A 20,396-nucleotide genomic window follows, 5' to 3' on the forward strand; every position below is an offset into this window, starting at 1 on the left:
ATCAGTCTATAGTACATTACCCAGCCAGGCCATTCATCAGTCTATAGTACATTACCCTGCCAGGCCACTCATCAGTCTATAGTACATTACCCAGCCAGGCCATTCATCAGTCTATAATACATTACCCAGCATTACCCAGCCAGGCCACTCATCAGTCTATAGTACATTACCCAGCCAGGCCACTCATCAGTCTATAGTACATTACCCTGCCAGGCCATTCATCAGTCGGCAGTGCATTACCCTGCCAGGCCATTCATCAGTCTATAGTGCATTACCCTGCCAGGCCACTCATCAGTCTATAGTACATTACCCAGCCAGGCCATTCATCAGTCTATAGTGCATTACCCTGTCAGGCCATTCATCAGTCTATAGTACATTACCCTGCCAGGCCACTCATCAGTCTATAGTACATTACCCTGCCAGGCCATTCATCAGTCTATAATACATTACCCTGCCAGGCCATTCATCCATCTACAATACATTACCCTGCCAGGCCACTCATCAGTCTGCAGTACATTACCCAGCCAGGCCACTCATCAGTCTATAGTACATTACCCAGCATTACCCAGCCAGGCCACTCATCAGTCTATAGTACATTACCCAGCCAGGCCATTCATCAGTCTATAGTGCATTACCCAGCCAGGCCATTCATCAGTCTATAGTACATTACCCAGCCAGGCCATTCATCAGTCTATAGTACATTACCCAGCCAGGCCACTCATCAGTCTATAGTACATTACCCTGCCAGGCCATTCATCAGTCTATAGTACATTACCCTGCCAGGCCATTCATCAGTTTATAGTACATTACCCAGCCAGGCCACTCATCAGTCTATAGTACATTACCCAGCCAGGCCACTCATCAGTCTATAGTACATTACCCTGCCAGGCCATTCATCAGTTTATAGTACATTACCCAGCCAGGCCATTCATCAGCCTATAGTACATTACCCAGCCAGGCCACTCATCAGTCTATAATACATTACCCTGCCAGGCCACTCATCAGTCTATAGTACATTACCCTGCCAGGCCATTCATCAGTTTATAGTACATTACCCTGCCAGGCCATTCATCAGTCTATAGTACATTACCCTGCCAGGCCATTCATCAGTTTATAGTACATTACCCAGCCAGGCCACTCATCAGTCTATAGTACATTACCCAGCCAGGCCACTCATCAGTCTATAGTACATTACCCTGCCAGGCCATTCATCAGTTTATAGTACATTACCCAGCCAGGCCATTCATCAGCCTATAGTACATTACCCAGCCAGGCCACTCATCAGTCTATAATACATTACCCTGCCAGGCCACTCATCAGTCTATAGTACATTACCCAGCCAGGCCATTCATCAGTCTATAATACATTACCCTGCCAGGCCATTCATCAGTCTATAGTGCATTAACCAGCCAGGCCACTCATCAGTCTATAATACATTACCCAGCCAGGCCATTCATCAGTCTATAGTACATTACCCAGCCAGGCCATTCATCAGTCTATAGTACATTACCCAGCCAGGCCATTCATCAGTCTATAGTACATTACCCTGCCAGGCCACTCATCAGTCTATAGTACATTACCCAGCCAGGCCATTCATCAGTCTATAATACATTACCCAGCATTACCCAGCCAGGCCACTCATCAGTCTATAGTACATTACCCAGCCAGGCCACTCATCAGTCTATAGTACATTACCCTGCCAGGCCATTCATCAGTCGGCAGTGCATTACCCTGCCAGGCCATTCATCAGTCTATAGTACATTACCCAGCCAGGCCATTCATCAGTCTATAGTGCATTACCCTGTCAGGCCATTCATCAGTCTATAGTACATTACCCTGCCAGGCCACTCATCAGTCTATAGTACATTACCCTGCCAGGCCATTCATCAGTCTATAATACATTACCCAGCCAGGCCACTCATCAGTCTATAGTACATTACCCAGCCAGGCCATTCATCAGTCTATAGTGCATTACCCAGCCAGGCCACTCATCAGTCTATAGCACATTACCCAGCCAGGCCATTCATCAGTCTATAGTACATCACTCAGCATTACCCTGCCAGGCCATTCATCAGTCTATAGTACATTACCCAGCCAGGCCATTCATCAGTCTATAGTACATTACCCAGCCAGGCCATTCATCAGTCTATAGTACATTACCCAGCCAGGCCACTCATCAGTCTATAGTACATTACCCTGCCAGGCCATTCATCAGTCTATAGTACATTACCCTGCCAGGCCATTCATCAGTCTATAGTACATTACCCAGCCAGGCCATTCATCAGTCTATAGTACATTACCCAGCCAGGCCATTCATCAGTCTATAGTACATTACCCAGCCAGGCCATTCATCAGTCTATAGTACATTACCCTGCCAGGCCACTCATCAGTCTATAGTACATTACCCTGCCAGGCCACTCATCAGTCTATAGTACATTCCCCAGCATTACCCAGCCAGGCCACTCATCAGTCTATAGTACATTACCCAGCCAGGACACTCATCAGTCTATAGTACATTACCCTGCCAGGCCATTCATCAGTCGGCAGTGCATTACCCTGCCAGGCCATTCATCAGTCTATAGTGCATTACCCTGCCAGGCCACTCATCAGTCTATGGTACATTACCCAGCCAGGCCATTCATCAGTCTATAGTGCATTACCCTGTCAGGCCATTCATCAGTCTATAGTACATTACCCTGCCAGGCCACTCATCAGTCTATAGTACATTACCCTGCCAGGCCATTCATCAGTCTATAATACATTACCCAGCCAGGCCACTCATCAGTCTATAGTACATTACCCAGCATTACCCAGCCAGGCCACTCATCAGTCTATAGTACATTACCCAGCATTACCCAGCCAGGCCATTCATCAGTTTATAGTACATTACCCTGCCAGGCCATTCATCAGTCTATAGTACATTACCCAGCCAGGCCACTCATCAGTCTATAGTACATTACCCAGCCAGGCCATTCATCAGTCTATAGTACATTACCCTGCCAGGCCATTCATCCATCTACAATACATTACCCAGCCAGGCCATTCATCAGTCTGCAGTACATTACCCAGCCAGGCCATTCATCAGTCTGCAGTACATTACCCAGCCAGGCCACTCATCAGCCTATAATACATTACCCTGCCAGGCCACTCATCAGTTTATAGTACATTACCCTGCCAGGCCATTCATCAGTCTATAGTACATTACCCAGCCAGGCCATTCATCAGTCTATAGTGCATTAACCAGCCAGGCCACTCATCAGTCTATAATACATTACCCAGCCAGGCCATTCATCAGTCTATAGTACATTACCCAGCCAGGCCATTCATCAGTCTATAGTACATTACCCAGCCAGGCCATTCATCAGTCTATAGTACATTACCCTGCCAGGCCACTCATCAGTCTATAGTACATTACCCAGCCAGGCCATTCATCAGTCTATAATACATTACCCAGCATTACCCAGCCAGGCCACTCATCAGTCTATAGTACATTACCCAGCCAGGCCACTCATCAGTCTATAGTACATTACCCTGCCAGGCCATTCATCAGTCGGCAGTGCATTACCCTGCCAGGCCATTCATCAGTCTATAGTGCATTACCCTGCCAGGCCACTCATCACTCTATAGTACATTACCCAGCCAGGCCATTCATCAGTCTATAGTGCATTACCCTGTCAGGCCATTCATCAGTCTATAGTACATTACCCTGCCAGGCCACTCATCAGTCTATAGTACATTACCCTGCCAGGCCATTCATCAGTCTATAATACATTACCCTGCCAGGCCATTCATCCATCTACAATACATTACCCTGCCAGGCCACTCATCAGTCTGCAGTACATTACCCAGCCAGGCCACTCATCAGTCTATAGTACATTACCCAGCATTACCCAGCCAGGCCACTCATCAGTCTATAGTACATTACCCAGCCAGGCCATTCATCAGTCTATAGTGCATTACCCAGCCAGGCCACTCATCAGTCTATAGCACATTACCCAGCCAGGCCATTCATCAGTCTATAGTACATCACTCAGCATTACCCTGCCAGGCCATTCATCAGTCTATAGTACATTACCCAGCCAGGCCATTCATCAGTCTATAGTACATTACCCAGCCAGGCCATTCATCAGTCTATAGTACATTACCCAGCCAGGCCACTCATCAGTCTATAGTACATTACCCTGCCAGGCCATTCATCAGTCTATAGTACATTACCCTGCCAGGCCATTCATCAGTCTATAGTACATTACCCAGCCAGGCCATTCATCAGTCTATAGTACATTACCCAGCCAGGCCATTCATCAGTCTATAGTACATTACCCAGCCAGGCCATTCATCAGTCTATAGTACATTACCCTGCCAGGCCACTCATCAGTCTATAGTACATTACCCTGCCAGGCCACTCATCAGTCTATAGTACATTCCCCAGCATTACCCAGCCAGGCCACTCATCAGTCTATAGTACATTATCCAGCCAGGACACTCATCAGTCTATAGTACATTACCCTGCCAGGCCATTCATCAGTCGGCAGTGCATTACCCTGCCAGGCCATTCATCAGTCTATAGTGCATTACCCTGCCAGGCCACTCATCAGTCTATAGTACATTACCCAGCCAGGCCATTCATCAGTCTATAGTGCATTACCCTGTCAGGCCATTCATCAGTCTATAGTACATTACCCTGCCAGGCCACTCATCAGTCTATAGTACATTACCCTGCCAGGCCATTCATCAGTCTATAATACATTACCCAGCCAGGCCACTCATCAGTCTATAGTACATTACCCAGCATTACCCAGCCAGGCCACTCATCAGTCTATAGTACATTACCCAGCATTACCCAGCCAGGCCATTCATCAGTTTATAGTACATTACCCAGCCAGGCCACTCATCAGTCTATAGTACATTACCCAGCCAGGCCATTCATCAGTCTATAGTACATTACCCTGCCAGGCCATTCATCCATCTACAATACATTACCCTGCCAGGCCATTCATCAGTCTGCAGTACATTACCCAGCCAGGCCACTCATCAGCCTATAATACATTACCCAGCCAGGCCACTCATCAGCCTATAGTACATTACCCAGCCAGGCCATTCATCAGTCTATAGTGCATTACCCAGCCAGGCCATTCATCAGCCTATAGTACATTACCCAGCCAGGCCATTCATCAGTCTATAGTGCATTACCCTGCCAGGCCACTCATCAGCCTATAGTACATTACCCTGCCAGGCCATTCATCAGTTTATAGTACATTACCCTGCCAGACCATTCATCAGTCGGCAGTGCATTACCCTGCCAGGACATTCATCAGTCTATAGTGCATTACCCTGCCAGGCCACTCATCAGTCTATAGTACATTACCCAGCCAGGCCATTCATCAGTCTATAGTGCATTACCCTGTCAGGCCATTCATCAGTCTATAGTACATTACCCTGCCAGGCCACTCATCAGTCTATAGTACATTACCCTGCCAGGCCATTCATCAGTCTATAATACATTACCCAGCCAGGCCACTCATCAGTCTATAGTACATTACCCAGCATTACCCAGCCAGGCCACTCATCAGTCTATAGTACATTACCCAGCATTACCCAGCCAGGCCATTCATCAGTTTATAGTACATTACCCTGCCAGGCCATTCATCAGTCTATAGTACATTACCCTGCAAGGCCACTCATCAGTCTATAGTACATTACCCAGCCAGGCCATTCATCAGTCTATAGTACATTACCCAGACAGGCCATTCATCAGTCTATAGTACATTACCCTGCCAGGCCATTCATCCATCTACAATACATTACCCAGCCAGGCCACTCATCAGTCTATAGTACATTACCCAGCCAGGCCATTCATCAGTCTATAGTACATTACCCTGCCAGGCCATTCATCCATCTACAATACATTACCCTGCCAGGCCACTCATCAGTCTGCAGTACATTACCCTGCCAGGCCACTCATCAGCCTATAGTACATTACCCAGCATTACCCAGCCAGGCCACTCATCAGCCTTCTACAGAGCACAAAAAGAAAGGCTTTGAAGGTACACAAGTGACTAAATGATTCCAGCTGCACCAGAAACCAATCAAGTGTTGACTTAAACTTCTTGATTAATTCTTTGTGATATTCATGAATTGTACACTCTTTATACAAAAGTGTGTGGACACCCCTTCAAATTAGTTAATTCGGCTATTTCAGCCACACCTGTTGCTGACAGGTGTATAAAATCGAGCACGCCACCATGCGATCTCCATAGACAAAACATCGGTAGTAGAATGGCCCGTACTGAAGAGCTCAGTGACATTCAACGAGGCACCGTCATAGGATACCACCTTTCCAAGTCAGTAAGTCAAATCTCTGCCCTGCTAGATCTGCCCCGGTCAACTGTAAGCGCTGTTATTGTGAAGTGGAAACGTCTAGGAAGTCCCCCACAGTGACGTTCCAACAACTAGTGGAAAGCCTTTTCAGAAGAGAGGAGGCTGTAATAGCCAGCAAAAGGAGGGGAAACCAACTCCATATTAACGCCCATGATATTTGGAATGATATGTTGGACGAGCAGGTGTCCACATACTTTTGATCATGTAGTGCATCTGGCTGTGCAGAGCAGAGCGGAGAATGTCAAACCGACTAGAGGGGAAACGGCCAGAGAAGAAGAGAAAAGTCTAATTGGTTTAGATGTATTTCTTTGAAGTGGTCACAAAGCCAATGAGCCTTGAGAAGGATTTATAAACATACTGGGTATCTAACGGAAACAGAAACAAGAGTACTAATCTTTGAAATGTTTAGAAAGTATGACAACAGATAACACATCAGTGAGGACTTTTGGGGGGGGTAGTGAAACACAACAGAAAAATGCTTGATTTCAACATTCCTCGAAGCTCAAAAGAGCCTGTTGGATGAAGGTAAACATTGTGTGAGTTGCATTATGGGTGAATGTAATATGCAGGATTTAGTCTGGGGATTGTGGAATGTCTAGGGACTCAACAAATCATACCGGATCTCTGGGGTGACGATCTCTGCAGCCAGCGAATCAGAGCCCTCGAGTGGAACCATGCCTGGAGAAAGACAAAGACATTATGTTAAGACACAATCACTGATTAGACTGGAGGCCCTGTAGGGACATGTTATAGACTAGAGGCCCTGTAGGGACATGTTATAGACTAGAGGCCCTGTAGGGACATGAACATGTTATAGACTAGAGGCCCTGTAGGGACATGAACATGAACTAACTACGCCAAAAACGTCACTGCTACGAGTAGCAACAGCCCCACGAGTAGCAACAGCCCTACGAGTAGAAACAGCCCTACAAGTAGAAACAGCCCCACAAGTAGAAACAGCCCTACAAGTAGAAACAGCCCTACGAGTAGAAACAGCCCCACGAGTAGAAACAGCCCCACGAGTAGAAACAGCCCCACGAGTAGAAACAGCCCTACGAGTAGAAACAGCCCTACAAGTAGAAACAGCCCTACAAGTAGAAACAGCCCTACAAGTAGAAACAGCCCTTCAAGTAGAAACAGCCCTACGAGTAGAAACAGCCCTACAAGTAGAAACAGCCCCACAAGTAGAAACAGCCCTACGAGTAGAAACAGCCCTACGAGTAGAAACAGCCCTACGAGTAGAAACAGCCCTACGAGTAGAAACAGCCCTACGAGTAGAAACAGCCCTACAAGTAGAAACAGCCCTACAAGTAGAAACAGCCCCACGAGTAGAAACAGCCCCACGAGTAGAAACAGCCCTACGAGTAGAAACAGCCCTACGAGTAGAAACAGCCCTACGAGTAGAAACAGCCCTACAAGTAGAAACAGCCCCACAAGTAGAAACAGCCCCACGAGTAGAAACAGCCCTACGAGTAGAAACAGCCCTACAAGTAGCAACAGCCCTACAAGTAGAAACAGCCCTACAAGTAGAAACAGCCCTAGAAGTAGAAACAGCCCTAGAAGTAGAAACAGCCCTACGAGTAGAAACAGCCCTACAAGTAGAAACAGCCCTACAAGTAGAAACAGCCCTACAAGTAGAAACAGCCCCACGAGTAGAAACAGCCCTAGAAGTAGAAACAGCCCCACGAGTAGAAACAGCCCTAGAAGTAGAAACAGCCCCACGAGTAGAAACAGCCCTACAAGTAGAAACAGCCCTACGAGTAGAAACAGCCCCACGAGTAGAAACAGCCCTACAAGTAGAAACAGCCCTACAAGTAGAAACAGCCCCACAAGTAGAAACAGCCCTACAAGTAGAAACAGCCCCACGAGTAGAAACAGCCCCACGAGTAGAAACAGCCCTACGAGTAGAAACAGCCCTACAAGTAGAAACAGCCCTACAAGTAGAAACAGCCCTACAAGTAGAAACAGCCCTACAAGTAGAAACAGCCCTACGAGTAGAAACAGCCCCACGAGTAGAAACAGCCCTACAAGTAGAAACAGCCCTACAAGTAGAAACAGCCCCACAAGTAGAAACAGCCCCACGAGTAGAAACAGCCCTAGAAGTAGAAACAGCCCTACGAGTAGAAACAGCCCTACAAGTAGCAACAGCCCTACGAGTAGAAACAGCCCTACAAGTAGAAACAGCCCTACAAGTAGAAACAGCCCCACGAGTAGAAACAGCCCTACGAGTAGAAACAGCCCCACAAGTAGAAACAGCCCTACAAGTAGAAACAGCCCTACGAGTAACAACGGCCCTACAAGTAGAAACAGCCCTACAAGTAGAAACAGCCCCACGAGTAGAAACAGCCCTACAAGTAGAAACAGCCCTACGAGTAACAACGGCCCTACAAGTAGAAACAGCCCCACGAGTAGAAACAGCCCTACAAGTAGAAACAGCCCTACGAGTAGAAACAGCCCTACAAGTAGAAACAGCCCTACAAGTAGAAACAGCCCCACGAGTAGAAACAGCCCCACGAGTAACAACGGCCCTACAAGTAGAAACAGCCCTACAAGTAGAAACAGCCCTACAAGTAGAAACAGCCCTACAAGTAGAAACAGCCCTAACCTGTTACCATCCTTCAGTAACATACTGTAGCTTACAGGTCTTTTCTGACAACATGGGAGACACATGAGGGATCAACAGATCAACGATGGGAGAGCAGAGGAGTGTCTGTGACTGTTACCTGTAGACAGCTGTCCTTCCTGAGCCTCAACAAAACGCAGATCCTCAATGGTCTCCTTTAGGGAGTCTCTCTCTGACCTCATCCGCTGGAGGGGGGAGGGGTAGAGAGGGGGGGAGGGGTAGAGAGAGAGAGAGGAGAGAGAGCGAGAGAGAACGAGAGAGAGGAGAGAGAGAGAACAAGAGGGGAGAGAGAGAGGAGAGAAAAAGAGAGAGAGGGGAGAGAGAAAGAGAGGAGAGAGGGGAGAGATCTGTTTTGACGGATTGCTTCCTGTTGCTCTATGCTCGACTTCCGTTATCACAGATGACTGGTTGACAGTGGAATGCCAATATTGACCTGTAGTTCTGTACAGTACCGTAAAGTCAATGTTGACCTGTAGTTCTATAAACTACAGTAGTACTGAAGTACAGTACTGTAAAGTGAAATGAACCATACTAGCACCTACATCTTTTTCTTTCTGGAGAGAGTCCACCTTCTCCTTGAGTCTCTTGTATTCAAACTCCATCTTGTCTGTCTTTTTAGACTCCTCAGACAGCTTGTTCTGCAGCTCTACCACCTGGGGACAACAAGGACAGGATGTTAAACTGTCTCTCTGTGTGTTTGTAGTGGTGTTCAGTCTCTGTCCATACCTGTCTCTTGTAGGACTCCAGCTGTCCTCTCGCGGTGTTGGCCTTGCGTACTTCTTCCTCCAGACTGACGGTGTTCTGCATGTACAGAGTGTTCTTCTCCTCCAGCAGTTTGACCTGTCTCCTCAGATCTCCCAGGTCCTCTAGCTTCTTCTTGTACGACTCCACCAGGACCTCTAGCTTGGACACCTTGTCCGACGAGTGTCTGTGGGACACATATACAAGTTTAGGTTAGCGTCTATACAAAACGTTGTAGTGTCATCAGTGGGCTGCTAACTATGTCGATGGCGGGCCACTAGCGAACCACTGCATGCTTGCTAGCTGGGGTAACTCGTTCTGGAGCGTTACCATGGCTGGGGGTCAATTCCAATTAAAACTGAAATTACTAACTGGATTGACCCCCAACCATGGTAAACAGAGGCTCAGTTGGGTGAGTACATTCATCAAGTCCCTTCAGTGACTGGGCCTCGTTAGGGTTTAGGGGTTAGGGTGTAGGGGTTAGGGTGTAGGGTGTAGGGTTAGGGTGTAGGGGTTAGGGTGTAAGGGTTAGGGGTTAGGGTGTAGGGGTTAGGGTGTAGGGGTTAGGGGGTTAGGGTGTAGGGGTGTAGGGTGTAGGGGTTATGGTGTAGGGGTTATGGTGTAGGGGTTAGGGTATAGGGGTTAGCGTGTAGGGGTTAGCGTGTAGGGGTTAGCGTGTAGGGGTTAGCATGTAGGGGGTTAGGGTGTAGGGGGTTAGGGTGTAGGGGGTTAGGGTGTAGGGGTTAGGGTGTAGGGGTTAGGGTGTAAGGGTTAGGGAGTAGGGGTTAGGGTGTAGGGGTTAGGGTGTAGGGGTTAGGGTGTAGGGGTTAGGGTGAAGGGGTTAGGGTGTAGGGGGTGTAGGGGTTAGGGTGTAGGGGGTTAGGGTGTAGGGGGTTAGGGTGTAGGGGGTTAGGGTATAGGGGTTAGGGTGTAGGGGTTAGGGTGTAGGGGTATAGGGGTTAGGGTGTAGGGGTTAGGGTGTAAGGGTTAGGGTGTAAGGGTTAGGGTGTAAGGGTTAGGGTGTAGGGTTTAGGGTGTAGGGGGTTAGGGTGTAGGGGTTAGGGTGTAGGGGTTAGGGTGTAGGGGTTAGGGTGTAGGGGGTTGGGGTTAGGGGTTAGGGTATAGGGGGTTAGGGTGTAGGGGGCTAGGGGTTAGGGTATAGGGGGTTAGGGTGTAGGGGTTAGGGTGTAAGGTTTAGGGTGTAGGGGTTAGGGTGTAGGGGTTAGGGTGTAGGGGGTTAGGGGTTAGGGTATAGGGAGTTAGGGGTTAGGGTGTAGGGGGTTAGGGTATAGGGGGTTAGGGGTTAGGGTGTAGGGGGTTAGGGTGTAGGGGTTAGGGTGTAGGGGTTAGGGTGTAGGGGTTAGGGTGTAGGGGTTAGGGTGTAGGGGGTTAGGGTGTAGGGGTTAGGGTGTAGGGGTTAGGGTGTAGGGGTTAGGGTGTAGGGGTTAGGGTGTAGGGGGTTAGGGGTTAGGGGTTAGGGTGTAGGGGGTTAGGGTATAGGGGGTTAGGGGTTAGGGTGTAGGGTATAGGGGGTTAGGGTGTAAGGGTTAGGGTGTAGGGGGTTAGGGTGTAGGGGTTAGGGTGTAGGGGTTAGGGTGTAGGGGGTTAGGGTGTAAGGGTTAGGGTGTAGGGGTTAGGGTGTAGGGGTTAGGGTGTAGGGGTTAGGGTGTAGGGGGTTAGGGTGTAGGGGGTTAGGGTGTAGGGGGTTAGGGTGTAGGGTTAGGGTTGTAGGGGTTAGGGTTTGTAGGGGTTAGGGTGTAGGGGTTAGGGTGTAGGGGTAGGGTGTAGGGGTAGGGTGTAGGGGTTAGGGTGTAGGGGGTTAGGTTGTAGGGGTTAGGGTGTAGGGGTTAGGGTGTAGGGGTTAAGGGTGTAGGGGTTAAGGGTGTAGGGGTTTAGGGTGTAGGGGTTAGGGTGTAGGGGTTAGGGTTGTAGGGGTTAGGTTGTAGGGGTTAGGGTGTAGGGTTTAGGGTGTAGGGGGTTAGGGGTGTAGGGGGTTAGGGTGTAGGGGTTAGGGTGTAGGGGTTAGGGTGTAGGGGTTAGGGTGTAGGGGTTAGGGTGTAGGGGTAGGGTGTAGGGGTAGGGTGTAGGGGGTTAGGGTGTAGGGGTTAGGGTGTAGGGGTTAGGGTGTAGGGGTTAGGGTGTAGGGGGTTAGGGTGTAGGGGGTTAGGGTGTAGGGGTTAGGGTGTAGGGGTTAGGGTGTAGGGGTTAGGGTGTAGGGGTTAGGGTTGTAGGGGGTTAGGGTGTAGGGGGTTAGGGTGTAGGGGGTTAGGGTGTAGGGGTTAGGGTGTAGGGGTTAGGGTGTAGGGGTTAGGGTATAGGGGGTTAGGGTATAGGGGGTTAGGGTATAGGGGGTTAGGGGTTAGGGTATAGGGGGTTAGGGTATAGGGGGTTAGGGGTTAGGGTATAGGGGGTTAGGGTATAGGGGGTTAGGGGTTAGGGTGTAGGGGTTAAGGGTGTAGGGGTTAGGGTGTAGGGGGTTAGGGTGTAGGGGGTTAGGGTGTAGGGGTTAGGGTGTAGGGGTTAGGGTGTAGGGGTTAGGGTGTAGGGGTTAGGGTGTAGGGTATAGGGGGTTAGGGTTAGGGTGTAGGGGTTAGGGGTGTAGGGGGTTAGGGTGTAGGGGTTAGGGTATAGGGGGTTAAGGTTTAGGGGGTTAGGGGTTAGGGTGTAGGGGTTAGGGTGTAGGGGTTAGGGTGTAGGGGTTAGGGTGTAGGGGTTAGGGTGTAGGGGGTTAGGGTGTAGGGGGTTAGGGTGTAGGGGTTAGGGTGTAGGGGTTAGGGTGTAGGGGTTAGGGTGTAGGGGTTAGGGTGTAGGGGTTAGTTAGGGTGTAGGGGTTAGGGTGTAGGGGGTTAGGGTTTAGGGGTTAGGGTGTAGGGGTTAGGGTGTAGGGGTTAGGGTGTAGGGGTTAGGGTGTAGGGGGTTAGGGTGTAGGGGTTAGGGTGTAGGGGGTTAGGGTGTAGGGGGTTAGGGTGTAGGGGGTTATGGTGTAGGGGTTAGGGTGTAGGGGTTAGGGTGTAGGGGGTTAGGGTGTAGGGGGTTAGGGTGTAGGGGGTTAGGGTTTAGGGGTTAGGGTGTAGGGGTTAGGGTGTAGGGGTTAGGGTGCAGTTCCTACCTGAGTACGTCCATCTCGTCCTTCAGTGACTGGGCCTCGTCAGCCAGGGTGTAGGGGTTAGGGTGTAGGGGTTAGGGTGGTAGGGGTTAGGGTGTAGGGGTTAGGGTGTAGGGGTTAGGGTGTAGGGGTTAGGGTGTAGGGGTTAGGGTGTAGGGGTTAGGGTGCAGTTCCTACCTGAGTACGTCCATCTCGTCCTTCAGTGACTGGGCCTCGTCAGCCAGGGTGTAGGGGTTAGGGTGTAGGGGTTAGGGTGGTAGGGGTTAGGGTGTAGGGGTTAGGGTGTAGGGGTTAGGGTGTAGGGGTTAGGGTGTAGGGGTTAGGGTGCAGTTCCTACCTGAGTACGTCCATCTCGTCCTTCAGTGACTGGGCCTCGTCAGCCAGGGTGTAGGGGTTAGGGTGTAGGGGTTAGGGTGGTAGGGGTTAGGGTGTAGGGGTTAGGGTGTAGGGGTTAGGGTGTAGGGGTTAGGGTGTAGGGGTTAGGGTGTAGTTCCTACCTGAGTACGTCCATCTCGTCCTTCAGTGACTGGGCCTCGTCAGCCAGGGTGTAGGGGTTAGGGTGTAGGGGGTTAGGGTGTAGGGGTTAGGGTGTAGGGGTTAGGGTGTAGGGGTTAGGGTGTAGGGGTTAGGGTGTAGGGGTTAGGGTGCAGTTCCTACCTGAGTACGTCCATCTCGTCCTTCAGTGACTGGGCCTCGTCAGCCAGGGTGTAGGGGTTAGGGTGTAGGGGGTTAGGGTGTAGGGGTTAGGGTGTAGGGGTTAGGGTGTAGGGGTTAGGGTGTAGGGGTTAGGGTGTAGGGGTTAGGGTGTAGGGGTTAGGGTGCAGTTCCTACCTGAGTACGTCCATCTCGTCCTTCAGTGACTGGGCCTCGTCAGCCAGGGAGGTGAGCTCTTCATTCTGTCCTCTCAGGTCTGTCAGTTCCTTTCCTAACTCCTCACAGCGGAGACGATAGTCATCCTTCGCTGCCTCCAGCCTGCAGACGCCCCAGAGAGAGAAACGTACACCTCAGTCCAAACTGAAAACCCCCAACACACACAACTCACTGATGACAGATATCGATACACAAACTCACAGGTCAAAAGCTTCAACTTGAGATTTGAGCTGGTGAAGTTTACATTTTGAGGTTGTTTGAGGACGTTGTGCTCAGTTGGTCCGGGGGGGGGGGGTACCAAGACCGATAGAAAATGCCTCAGACGGAGAATGGCCTTTATGGACGAGTGCCTAAACCCATAGTCCAGCGTTTCCCAAACTCGGTCTTGGGATGCAGGGGTGCAAGTTTTGGTTTTTGCCCCTTTCACTGCAGAGCCGATTCAACTGATCATCAAGCTTTGATCATTTGAATCAGCTGTGTGGTTTTAAGGCATGAAAATAAACGTGCACCCTGTTTGGGAAACGCTGCCATAGTCTCCCAGTGACTCTCTCAGTGATGGCCCAAGGTCCTGTGGTGAACCAGACACCGTGGTGATGGCCCAGAACCAGACACCGTGGTGATGGCCCAGAACCAGACACCGTGGTGATGGCCCAGAACCAGACACCGTGGTGATGGCCCAGAACCAGACACCGTGGTGATGGCCCAGAACCAGACACCGTGGTGATGGCCCAGAACCAGACACCGTGGTGATGGCCCAGAACCAGACACCGTGGTGATGGCCCAGAACCAGACACCGTGGTGATGGCCCAGAACCAGACACCGAGGTGATGGCCCAGAACCAGACACCGTGGTGATGGCCCAGAACCAGACACCGTGGTGATGGCCCAGAACCAGACACCGTGGTGATGGCCCAGAACCAGACACCGTGGTGATGGCCCAGGGTCCTGTGGTGAACCAGACACCGTGGTGATGGCCCAGAACCAGACACCGTGGTGATGGCCCAGAACCAGACACCGTGGTGATGGCCCAGAACCAGACACCGTGGTGATGGCCCAGAACCAGACACTGTGGTGATGGCCCAGGGTCCTGTGGTGAACCAGACACCGTGGTGATGGCCCAGAACCAGACACTGTGGTGATGGCCCAGAACCAGACACCGTGGTGATGGCCCAGAACCAGACACCGTGGTGATGGCCTAGGGTCCTGTGGTGAATCAGACACCATGGGTGAGATGAACCCCAGACACTGTGTTTTTACCTCCCGTCAAACAGGGGCAGCGAGGGGGCTGGGTGGGGTGCAGGGTGCAGGGTGAAAGGGAGGGGCAGGTAGTCCCAGTCCCAGCTCAACAGGGACATCTCTGAGTGCCTGCTGTGAGAGCCCAATGGTTAGCGGCTGGTCTAGGATCAGTTGTCTTTTAGATCATAATGAATAACATAATGTGGACAGGGAGGCCTGATCCTAGAGCAGTACTCCTACTCTGAGAAGCTTTACTAATACCTATTTTATACAGCTTATTAATACAGGCCCAGGTCTGTAGAATAATAGAGGACAGCTTATTAATACAGGCCTGGGTCTGGACTAGAGAATAATAGAGGACAGCTTATTAATACAGGCCCTGGTCTGGACTAGAGAATAATAGAGGACAGCTTATTAATACAGGCCCGGGTCTGGACTAGAGAATAATAGAGGACAGCTTATTAATACAGGCCCGGGTCTGGACTAGAGAATAATAGAGGACAGCTTATTAATACAGGCCTGGGTCTGGACTAGAGAATAATAGAGGACAGCTTATTAATACAGGCCTGGGTTTGACCTAGGAACTGAATGAGAAACTCATTCATAGTGCTCTTAAGGTGGGGCTGAGAACCAGCTAGGTCACTCTACCTCCCTTCTTCACTGCCTGTCCTCCACCCCCTACCCCATCTCCCTCCCTGCCAAGCTCTCCTCCACCCCACTACCCCCCTGTTACCTGAAGGTCTCCTCCTGGAGCTGTTCCAGCTGTGTTTGCAGCTGCAGGTGTCTGCGTCCTACAGGGCTGTTCAGGTCTTCTATGGAGTCCGACTGGTTGAGACGCTCCATGAGGATCTGGTTCTCAGCCAGGAGACTACCCCTCTCCTCCTGTAGCGCTGCCACCTGGTGGTGGGGAAGATTTGTCATTACATATACCAAATCATCTGCGATTTACTGAAAGTCTTTACAAGAAAATGTAACTTTTTTCATTTCGTAAACATGAACGGTACAGTAGTTACAAATCTGAATTGTTCTTCAACAGCAAAACTTTTTTTTTCTTTCTTCATGACCACATTTTATGATCGCACAAAATTGATTTCAAAATCAGGAAAAAAGCAAGCACACAAAACAACAAAACAAACCCACAAAGTCTTAGTACAGCGCAAACTGGGCAACATGCTTTTGTGTGGCCTTCACAACATGATGGCTGGATCAAACTCACTCCACACAGAAGCCAAGCAGCAGTGGTGTGTTTGAGAAACAGCCAACTACTGTCTATGACTTCATCAAAACAGGCAGCTTAAGTGAAATGTACCTTACCAGCTGATAAAGCGACCTAATATAACACAGAGACTTACTGCACTGTGAAACACCTAACCCTATAATACAGAGACTTACTGCACTGTGAAACACCTAACCCTAGAATACAGACTTACTGTACTGTGAAACACCTAACCCTATAACACAGAGACTTACTGTACTGTGAAACACCTAACCCTAAAACACAGACTTACTGTACTGTGAAACACCTAACCCTATAATACAGAGACTTACTGCACTGTGAAACACCTAACCCTAGAATACAGACCTACTGTACTGTGAAACACCTAACCCTATAACACAGAGACTTACTGTACTGTGAAACACCTAACCCTATAACACAGAGACTTACTGTACTGTGAAACACCTAACAGAGACCTACTGCACTGTGAAACACCTAACCCTAGAATACAGAGCTACTGTACTGTGAAACACCTAACCCTAAAACACAGACCTACTGTACTGTGAAACACCTAAACCTATAACACAGAGACTTACTGTACTGTGAAACACCTAACAGAGACTGACTGTACTGTGAAACACCTAACCCTAGAACACAGACCTACTGTACTGTGAAACACCTAACCCTATAACACAGACCTACTGTACTGTGAAACACCTAACCCTAAAACACAGACCTACTGTACTGTGAAACACCTAACCCTATAACACAGAGACTTACTGTACTGTGAAACACCTAACCCTATAACACAGACCTACTGTACTGTGAAACACCTAACCCTAAAACACAGACCTACTGTACTGTGAAACACCTAACCCTATAACACAGACCTACTGTACTGTGAAACACCTAACCCTAAAACACAGACCTACTGTACTGTGAAACACCTAACCCTATAACACAGAGACTTACTGTACTGTGAAACACCTAACCCTAAAACACAGACCTACTGTACTGTGAAACATCAGTTCAAGTGAAAGTTCTTAAAGAACTCTCTTCTCCTACTCTGTCATAGACGTACTACTCTGTCATAGACGTACTACTCTGTCATAGGCTTACTACTCCGTCATAGGCTTACTACTCCGTCATAGGCTTACTACTCCGTCATAGGCTTACTACTCCGTCATAGGCTTACTACTCCGTCATAGGCTTACTACTCTGTCATAGGCTTACTACTCTGTCATAGGCTTACTACTCTGTCATAGGCTTACTACTCTGTCATAGGCTTACTACTCTGTCATAGGCTTACTACTCTGTCATAGATGTACTACTCTGTCATAGATGTACTACTCTGTCATAGATGTACTACTCTGTCATAGGCTTACTACTCTGTCATAGGCTTACTACTCTGTCATAGGCTTACTACTCTGTCATAGGCTTACTACTCTGTCATAGACGTACTACTCTGTCATAGACGTACTACTCTGTCATAGACGTACTACTCTGTCATAGGCTTACTACTCTGTCATAGGCTTACTACTCTGTCATAGACGTACTACTCTGTCATAGGCTTACTACTCTGTCATAGACGTACTACTCTGTCATAGAAGCAAATGCTAATTAAGCATGGATCTCCACCTAGGTGGATGTGGAACTGCATAGAGGACCAATGAGTCCATTGGCAGTCAAGTAGGATAACTCCCCCGTTGGCCATCTGTTGGGGAGGTCCCCCGTTGGCCATCTGTTGGGGAGGTCTCCCATTGGCCATCTGTTGGGGAGGTCCCCCGTTGGCCATCTGTTGGGGAGGTCTCCCATTGGCCATCTGTTGGGGAGGTCCCCCGTTGGCCATCTGTTGGGGAGGTCCCCCATTGGCCATCTGTTGGGGAGGTCCCCCATTGGCCATCTGTTGGGGAGGTCCCCCATTGGCCATCTGTTGGGGAGGTCCCCCATTGGCCATCTGTTGGGGAGGTCCCCCATTGGCCATCTGTTGGGGAGGTCCCCCATTGGCCATCTGTTGGGGAGGTCTCCCATTGGCCATCTGTTGGGGAGGTCCCCCGTTGGCCATCTGCATGTTTCTCTACTGCTTTATTCTCTAGGCTAGGGGTTAAGAGCGTTGGGCCAGTAACCGAAAGGTCGCTGGTTCGAATCCCTGGGCAGACTAGGTGAAATATGTTTAACGTCCCCTTTAGCAAGACTCTTAACCCTAATTGCTCCTGTAAGTCGCTCCGGATAAGAACGACTGATAAATTAGTAAAATTTTCATGTAAAATGGTAAGACAAAACACTGCTGCCAAGACCAAAAACCAAGCACTTCCTACCACTGGGACGTCTTGGTAACACACCAGGAAGTAAACATGGGGACGGCCAGGGTGGGTGGTTCTTGGTGAGACACAGAACTGAGGTGGGCATGACAGGACAGCTGACTAATTAACCACACAAGCTGTGTCCCAAATGGCACACTACTCCCTTTAGAGTGCACTACTTTTGACCAGGGCCCATAAGGCATCCCATAGAGCTCTGGTCAATAGTAGTGTACTACATAGTGAATAGGATGCCATTATGGGTGTCATTAGGGAGGCAGACACAGTCAAAGGAGCCTGGATTTCAAACTGGAGATGCTGTTATAGAAGCAGAGAGCACATTTCAAATCCAGGGCTTTCAATTCACACGCCAAACGACAAGGACTGAGAGAAATGAGGAATAAAAAGGTTATTTACCCTCTCCTCTAGTTCAATATACTCTAACCTCAGTCTATCTCGCTGCTCCTGTACATGGAAAGCCTTCAAAGCAAGGCACAGAGTAATAGAGTTTCAGTTCAGACAGGTCAGGAGAACAGGACAGGACAGGTCAGGAGAACAGGACAGGAGAATAGGACAGGACAGGAGAATAGGACAGGACAGGAGAATAGGACAGGACAGGAGAATAGAACAGGACAGGACAGGAGAATAGGACAGGACAGGAGAATAGGACAGGACAGGAGAATAGAACAGGAGAATAGAACAGGACAGGAGAATAGAACAGGACAGGAGAATAGGACAGGACAGGAGAATAGGACAGGACAGGAGAATAGAACAGGACAGGAGAATAGGACAGGACAGGAGAATAGGACAGGACAGGAGAATAGAACAGAACAGGAGAATAGAACAGGACAGGAGAATAGGACAGGACAGGAGAATAGAACAGGACAGGAGAATAGGACAGGACAGGAGAATAGGACAGGACAGGAGAATAGGACAGGACAGGAGAATAGGACAGGACAGGAGAATAGGACAGGACGGGAGAATAGGACAGGACAGGAGAATAGAACAGGACAGGAGAATAGAACAGGACAGGAGAACAGGACAGGACAGGAGAATAGGACAGGACAGGAGAATAGAACAGGACAGGACAGGAGAATAGGACAGGAGAATAGAACAGGACAGGAGAATAGGACAGGACAGGAGAATAGAACAGGACAGGAGAATAGGACAGGACAGGAGAATAGGACAGGACAGGAGAATAGGACAGGACAGGAGAATAGGACAGGACAGGAGAATAGAACAGAACAGGACAGGAGAATAGAACAGGACAGGACAGGAGAATAGAACAGGACAGGACAGGAGAATAGAACAGGACAGGAGAATAGGACAGGACAGGAGAATAGAACAGGACAGGAGAATAGAACAGGACAGGAGAATAGGACAGGACAGGAGAATAGGACAGGACAGGAGAATAGAACAGGACAGGAGAATAGGACAGGACAGGAGAATAGAACAGGACAGGACAGGAGAATAGGACAGGACAGGACAGGAGAATAGAACAGGACAGGAGAATAGGACAGGACAGGAGAATAGAACAGGACAGGAGAATAGAACAGGACAGGAGAATAGAACAGAACAGGAGAATAGGACAGGACAGGAGAATAGGACAGGACAGGACAATAGAACAGGACAGGAGAATAGGACAGGACAGGAGAATAGGACAGGACGGGAGAATAGGACAGGACAGGAGAATAGAACAGGACAGGAGAATAGAACAGGACAGGAGAATAGAACAGGACAGGACAGGAGAATAGAACAGGACAGGAGAATAGGACAGGACAGGAGAATAGGACAGGAGAATAGAACAGGACAGGACAGGAGAATAGAACAGGACAGGAGAATAGGACAGGACAGGAGAATAGGACAGGACAGGAGAATAGGACAGGACGGGAGAATAGGACAGGACAGGAGAATAGGACAGGACGGG

General features: G+C 49.3%; 1 protein-coding gene across 6 annotated transcripts in view; it reads right to left on the reverse strand.

The window, feature by feature from the left end:
* LOC115160165 (protein Hook homolog 3) overlaps positions 1-20,396 on the reverse strand; it is an 81,883-nt gene that overhangs the window by 36,798 nt on the left and 24,689 nt on the right. For 5 of the 6 annotated variants that reach the window (XR_003869019.1, XR_003869018.1, XM_029710542.1 and 2 more), the window contains exons 8-14: positions 18,887-18,949; positions 15,687-15,850; positions 13,680-13,820; positions 9,728-9,929; positions 9,544-9,654; positions 9,102-9,186; positions 6,996-7,056 (exon numbers count right to left, since the gene is read on the reverse strand). Coding sequence is in view for 4 of the 6 variants with exons in the window: in XM_029710542.1 (XP_029566402.1) it covers positions 6,996-7,056; positions 9,102-9,186; positions 9,544-9,654; positions 9,728-9,929; positions 13,680-13,820; positions 15,687-15,850; positions 18,887-18,949 (827 nt within the window). In the remaining 2 variants the exon portion in view is untranslated. The remainder of the gene's footprint in view (positions 1-6,995; positions 7,057-9,101; positions 9,187-9,543; positions 9,655-9,727; positions 9,930-13,679; positions 13,821-15,686; positions 15,851-18,886; positions 18,950-20,396) is intronic. The other variant, XM_029710541.1, reaches the window with a different exon arrangement.

This window comes from Salmo trutta, chromosome 23 (genome assembly GCF_901001165.1).
Source record: "Salmo trutta chromosome 23, fSalTru1.1, whole genome shotgun sequence".
Taxonomy (NCBI): Eukaryota; Metazoa; Chordata; class Actinopteri; order Salmoniformes; family Salmonidae; genus Salmo; species Salmo trutta.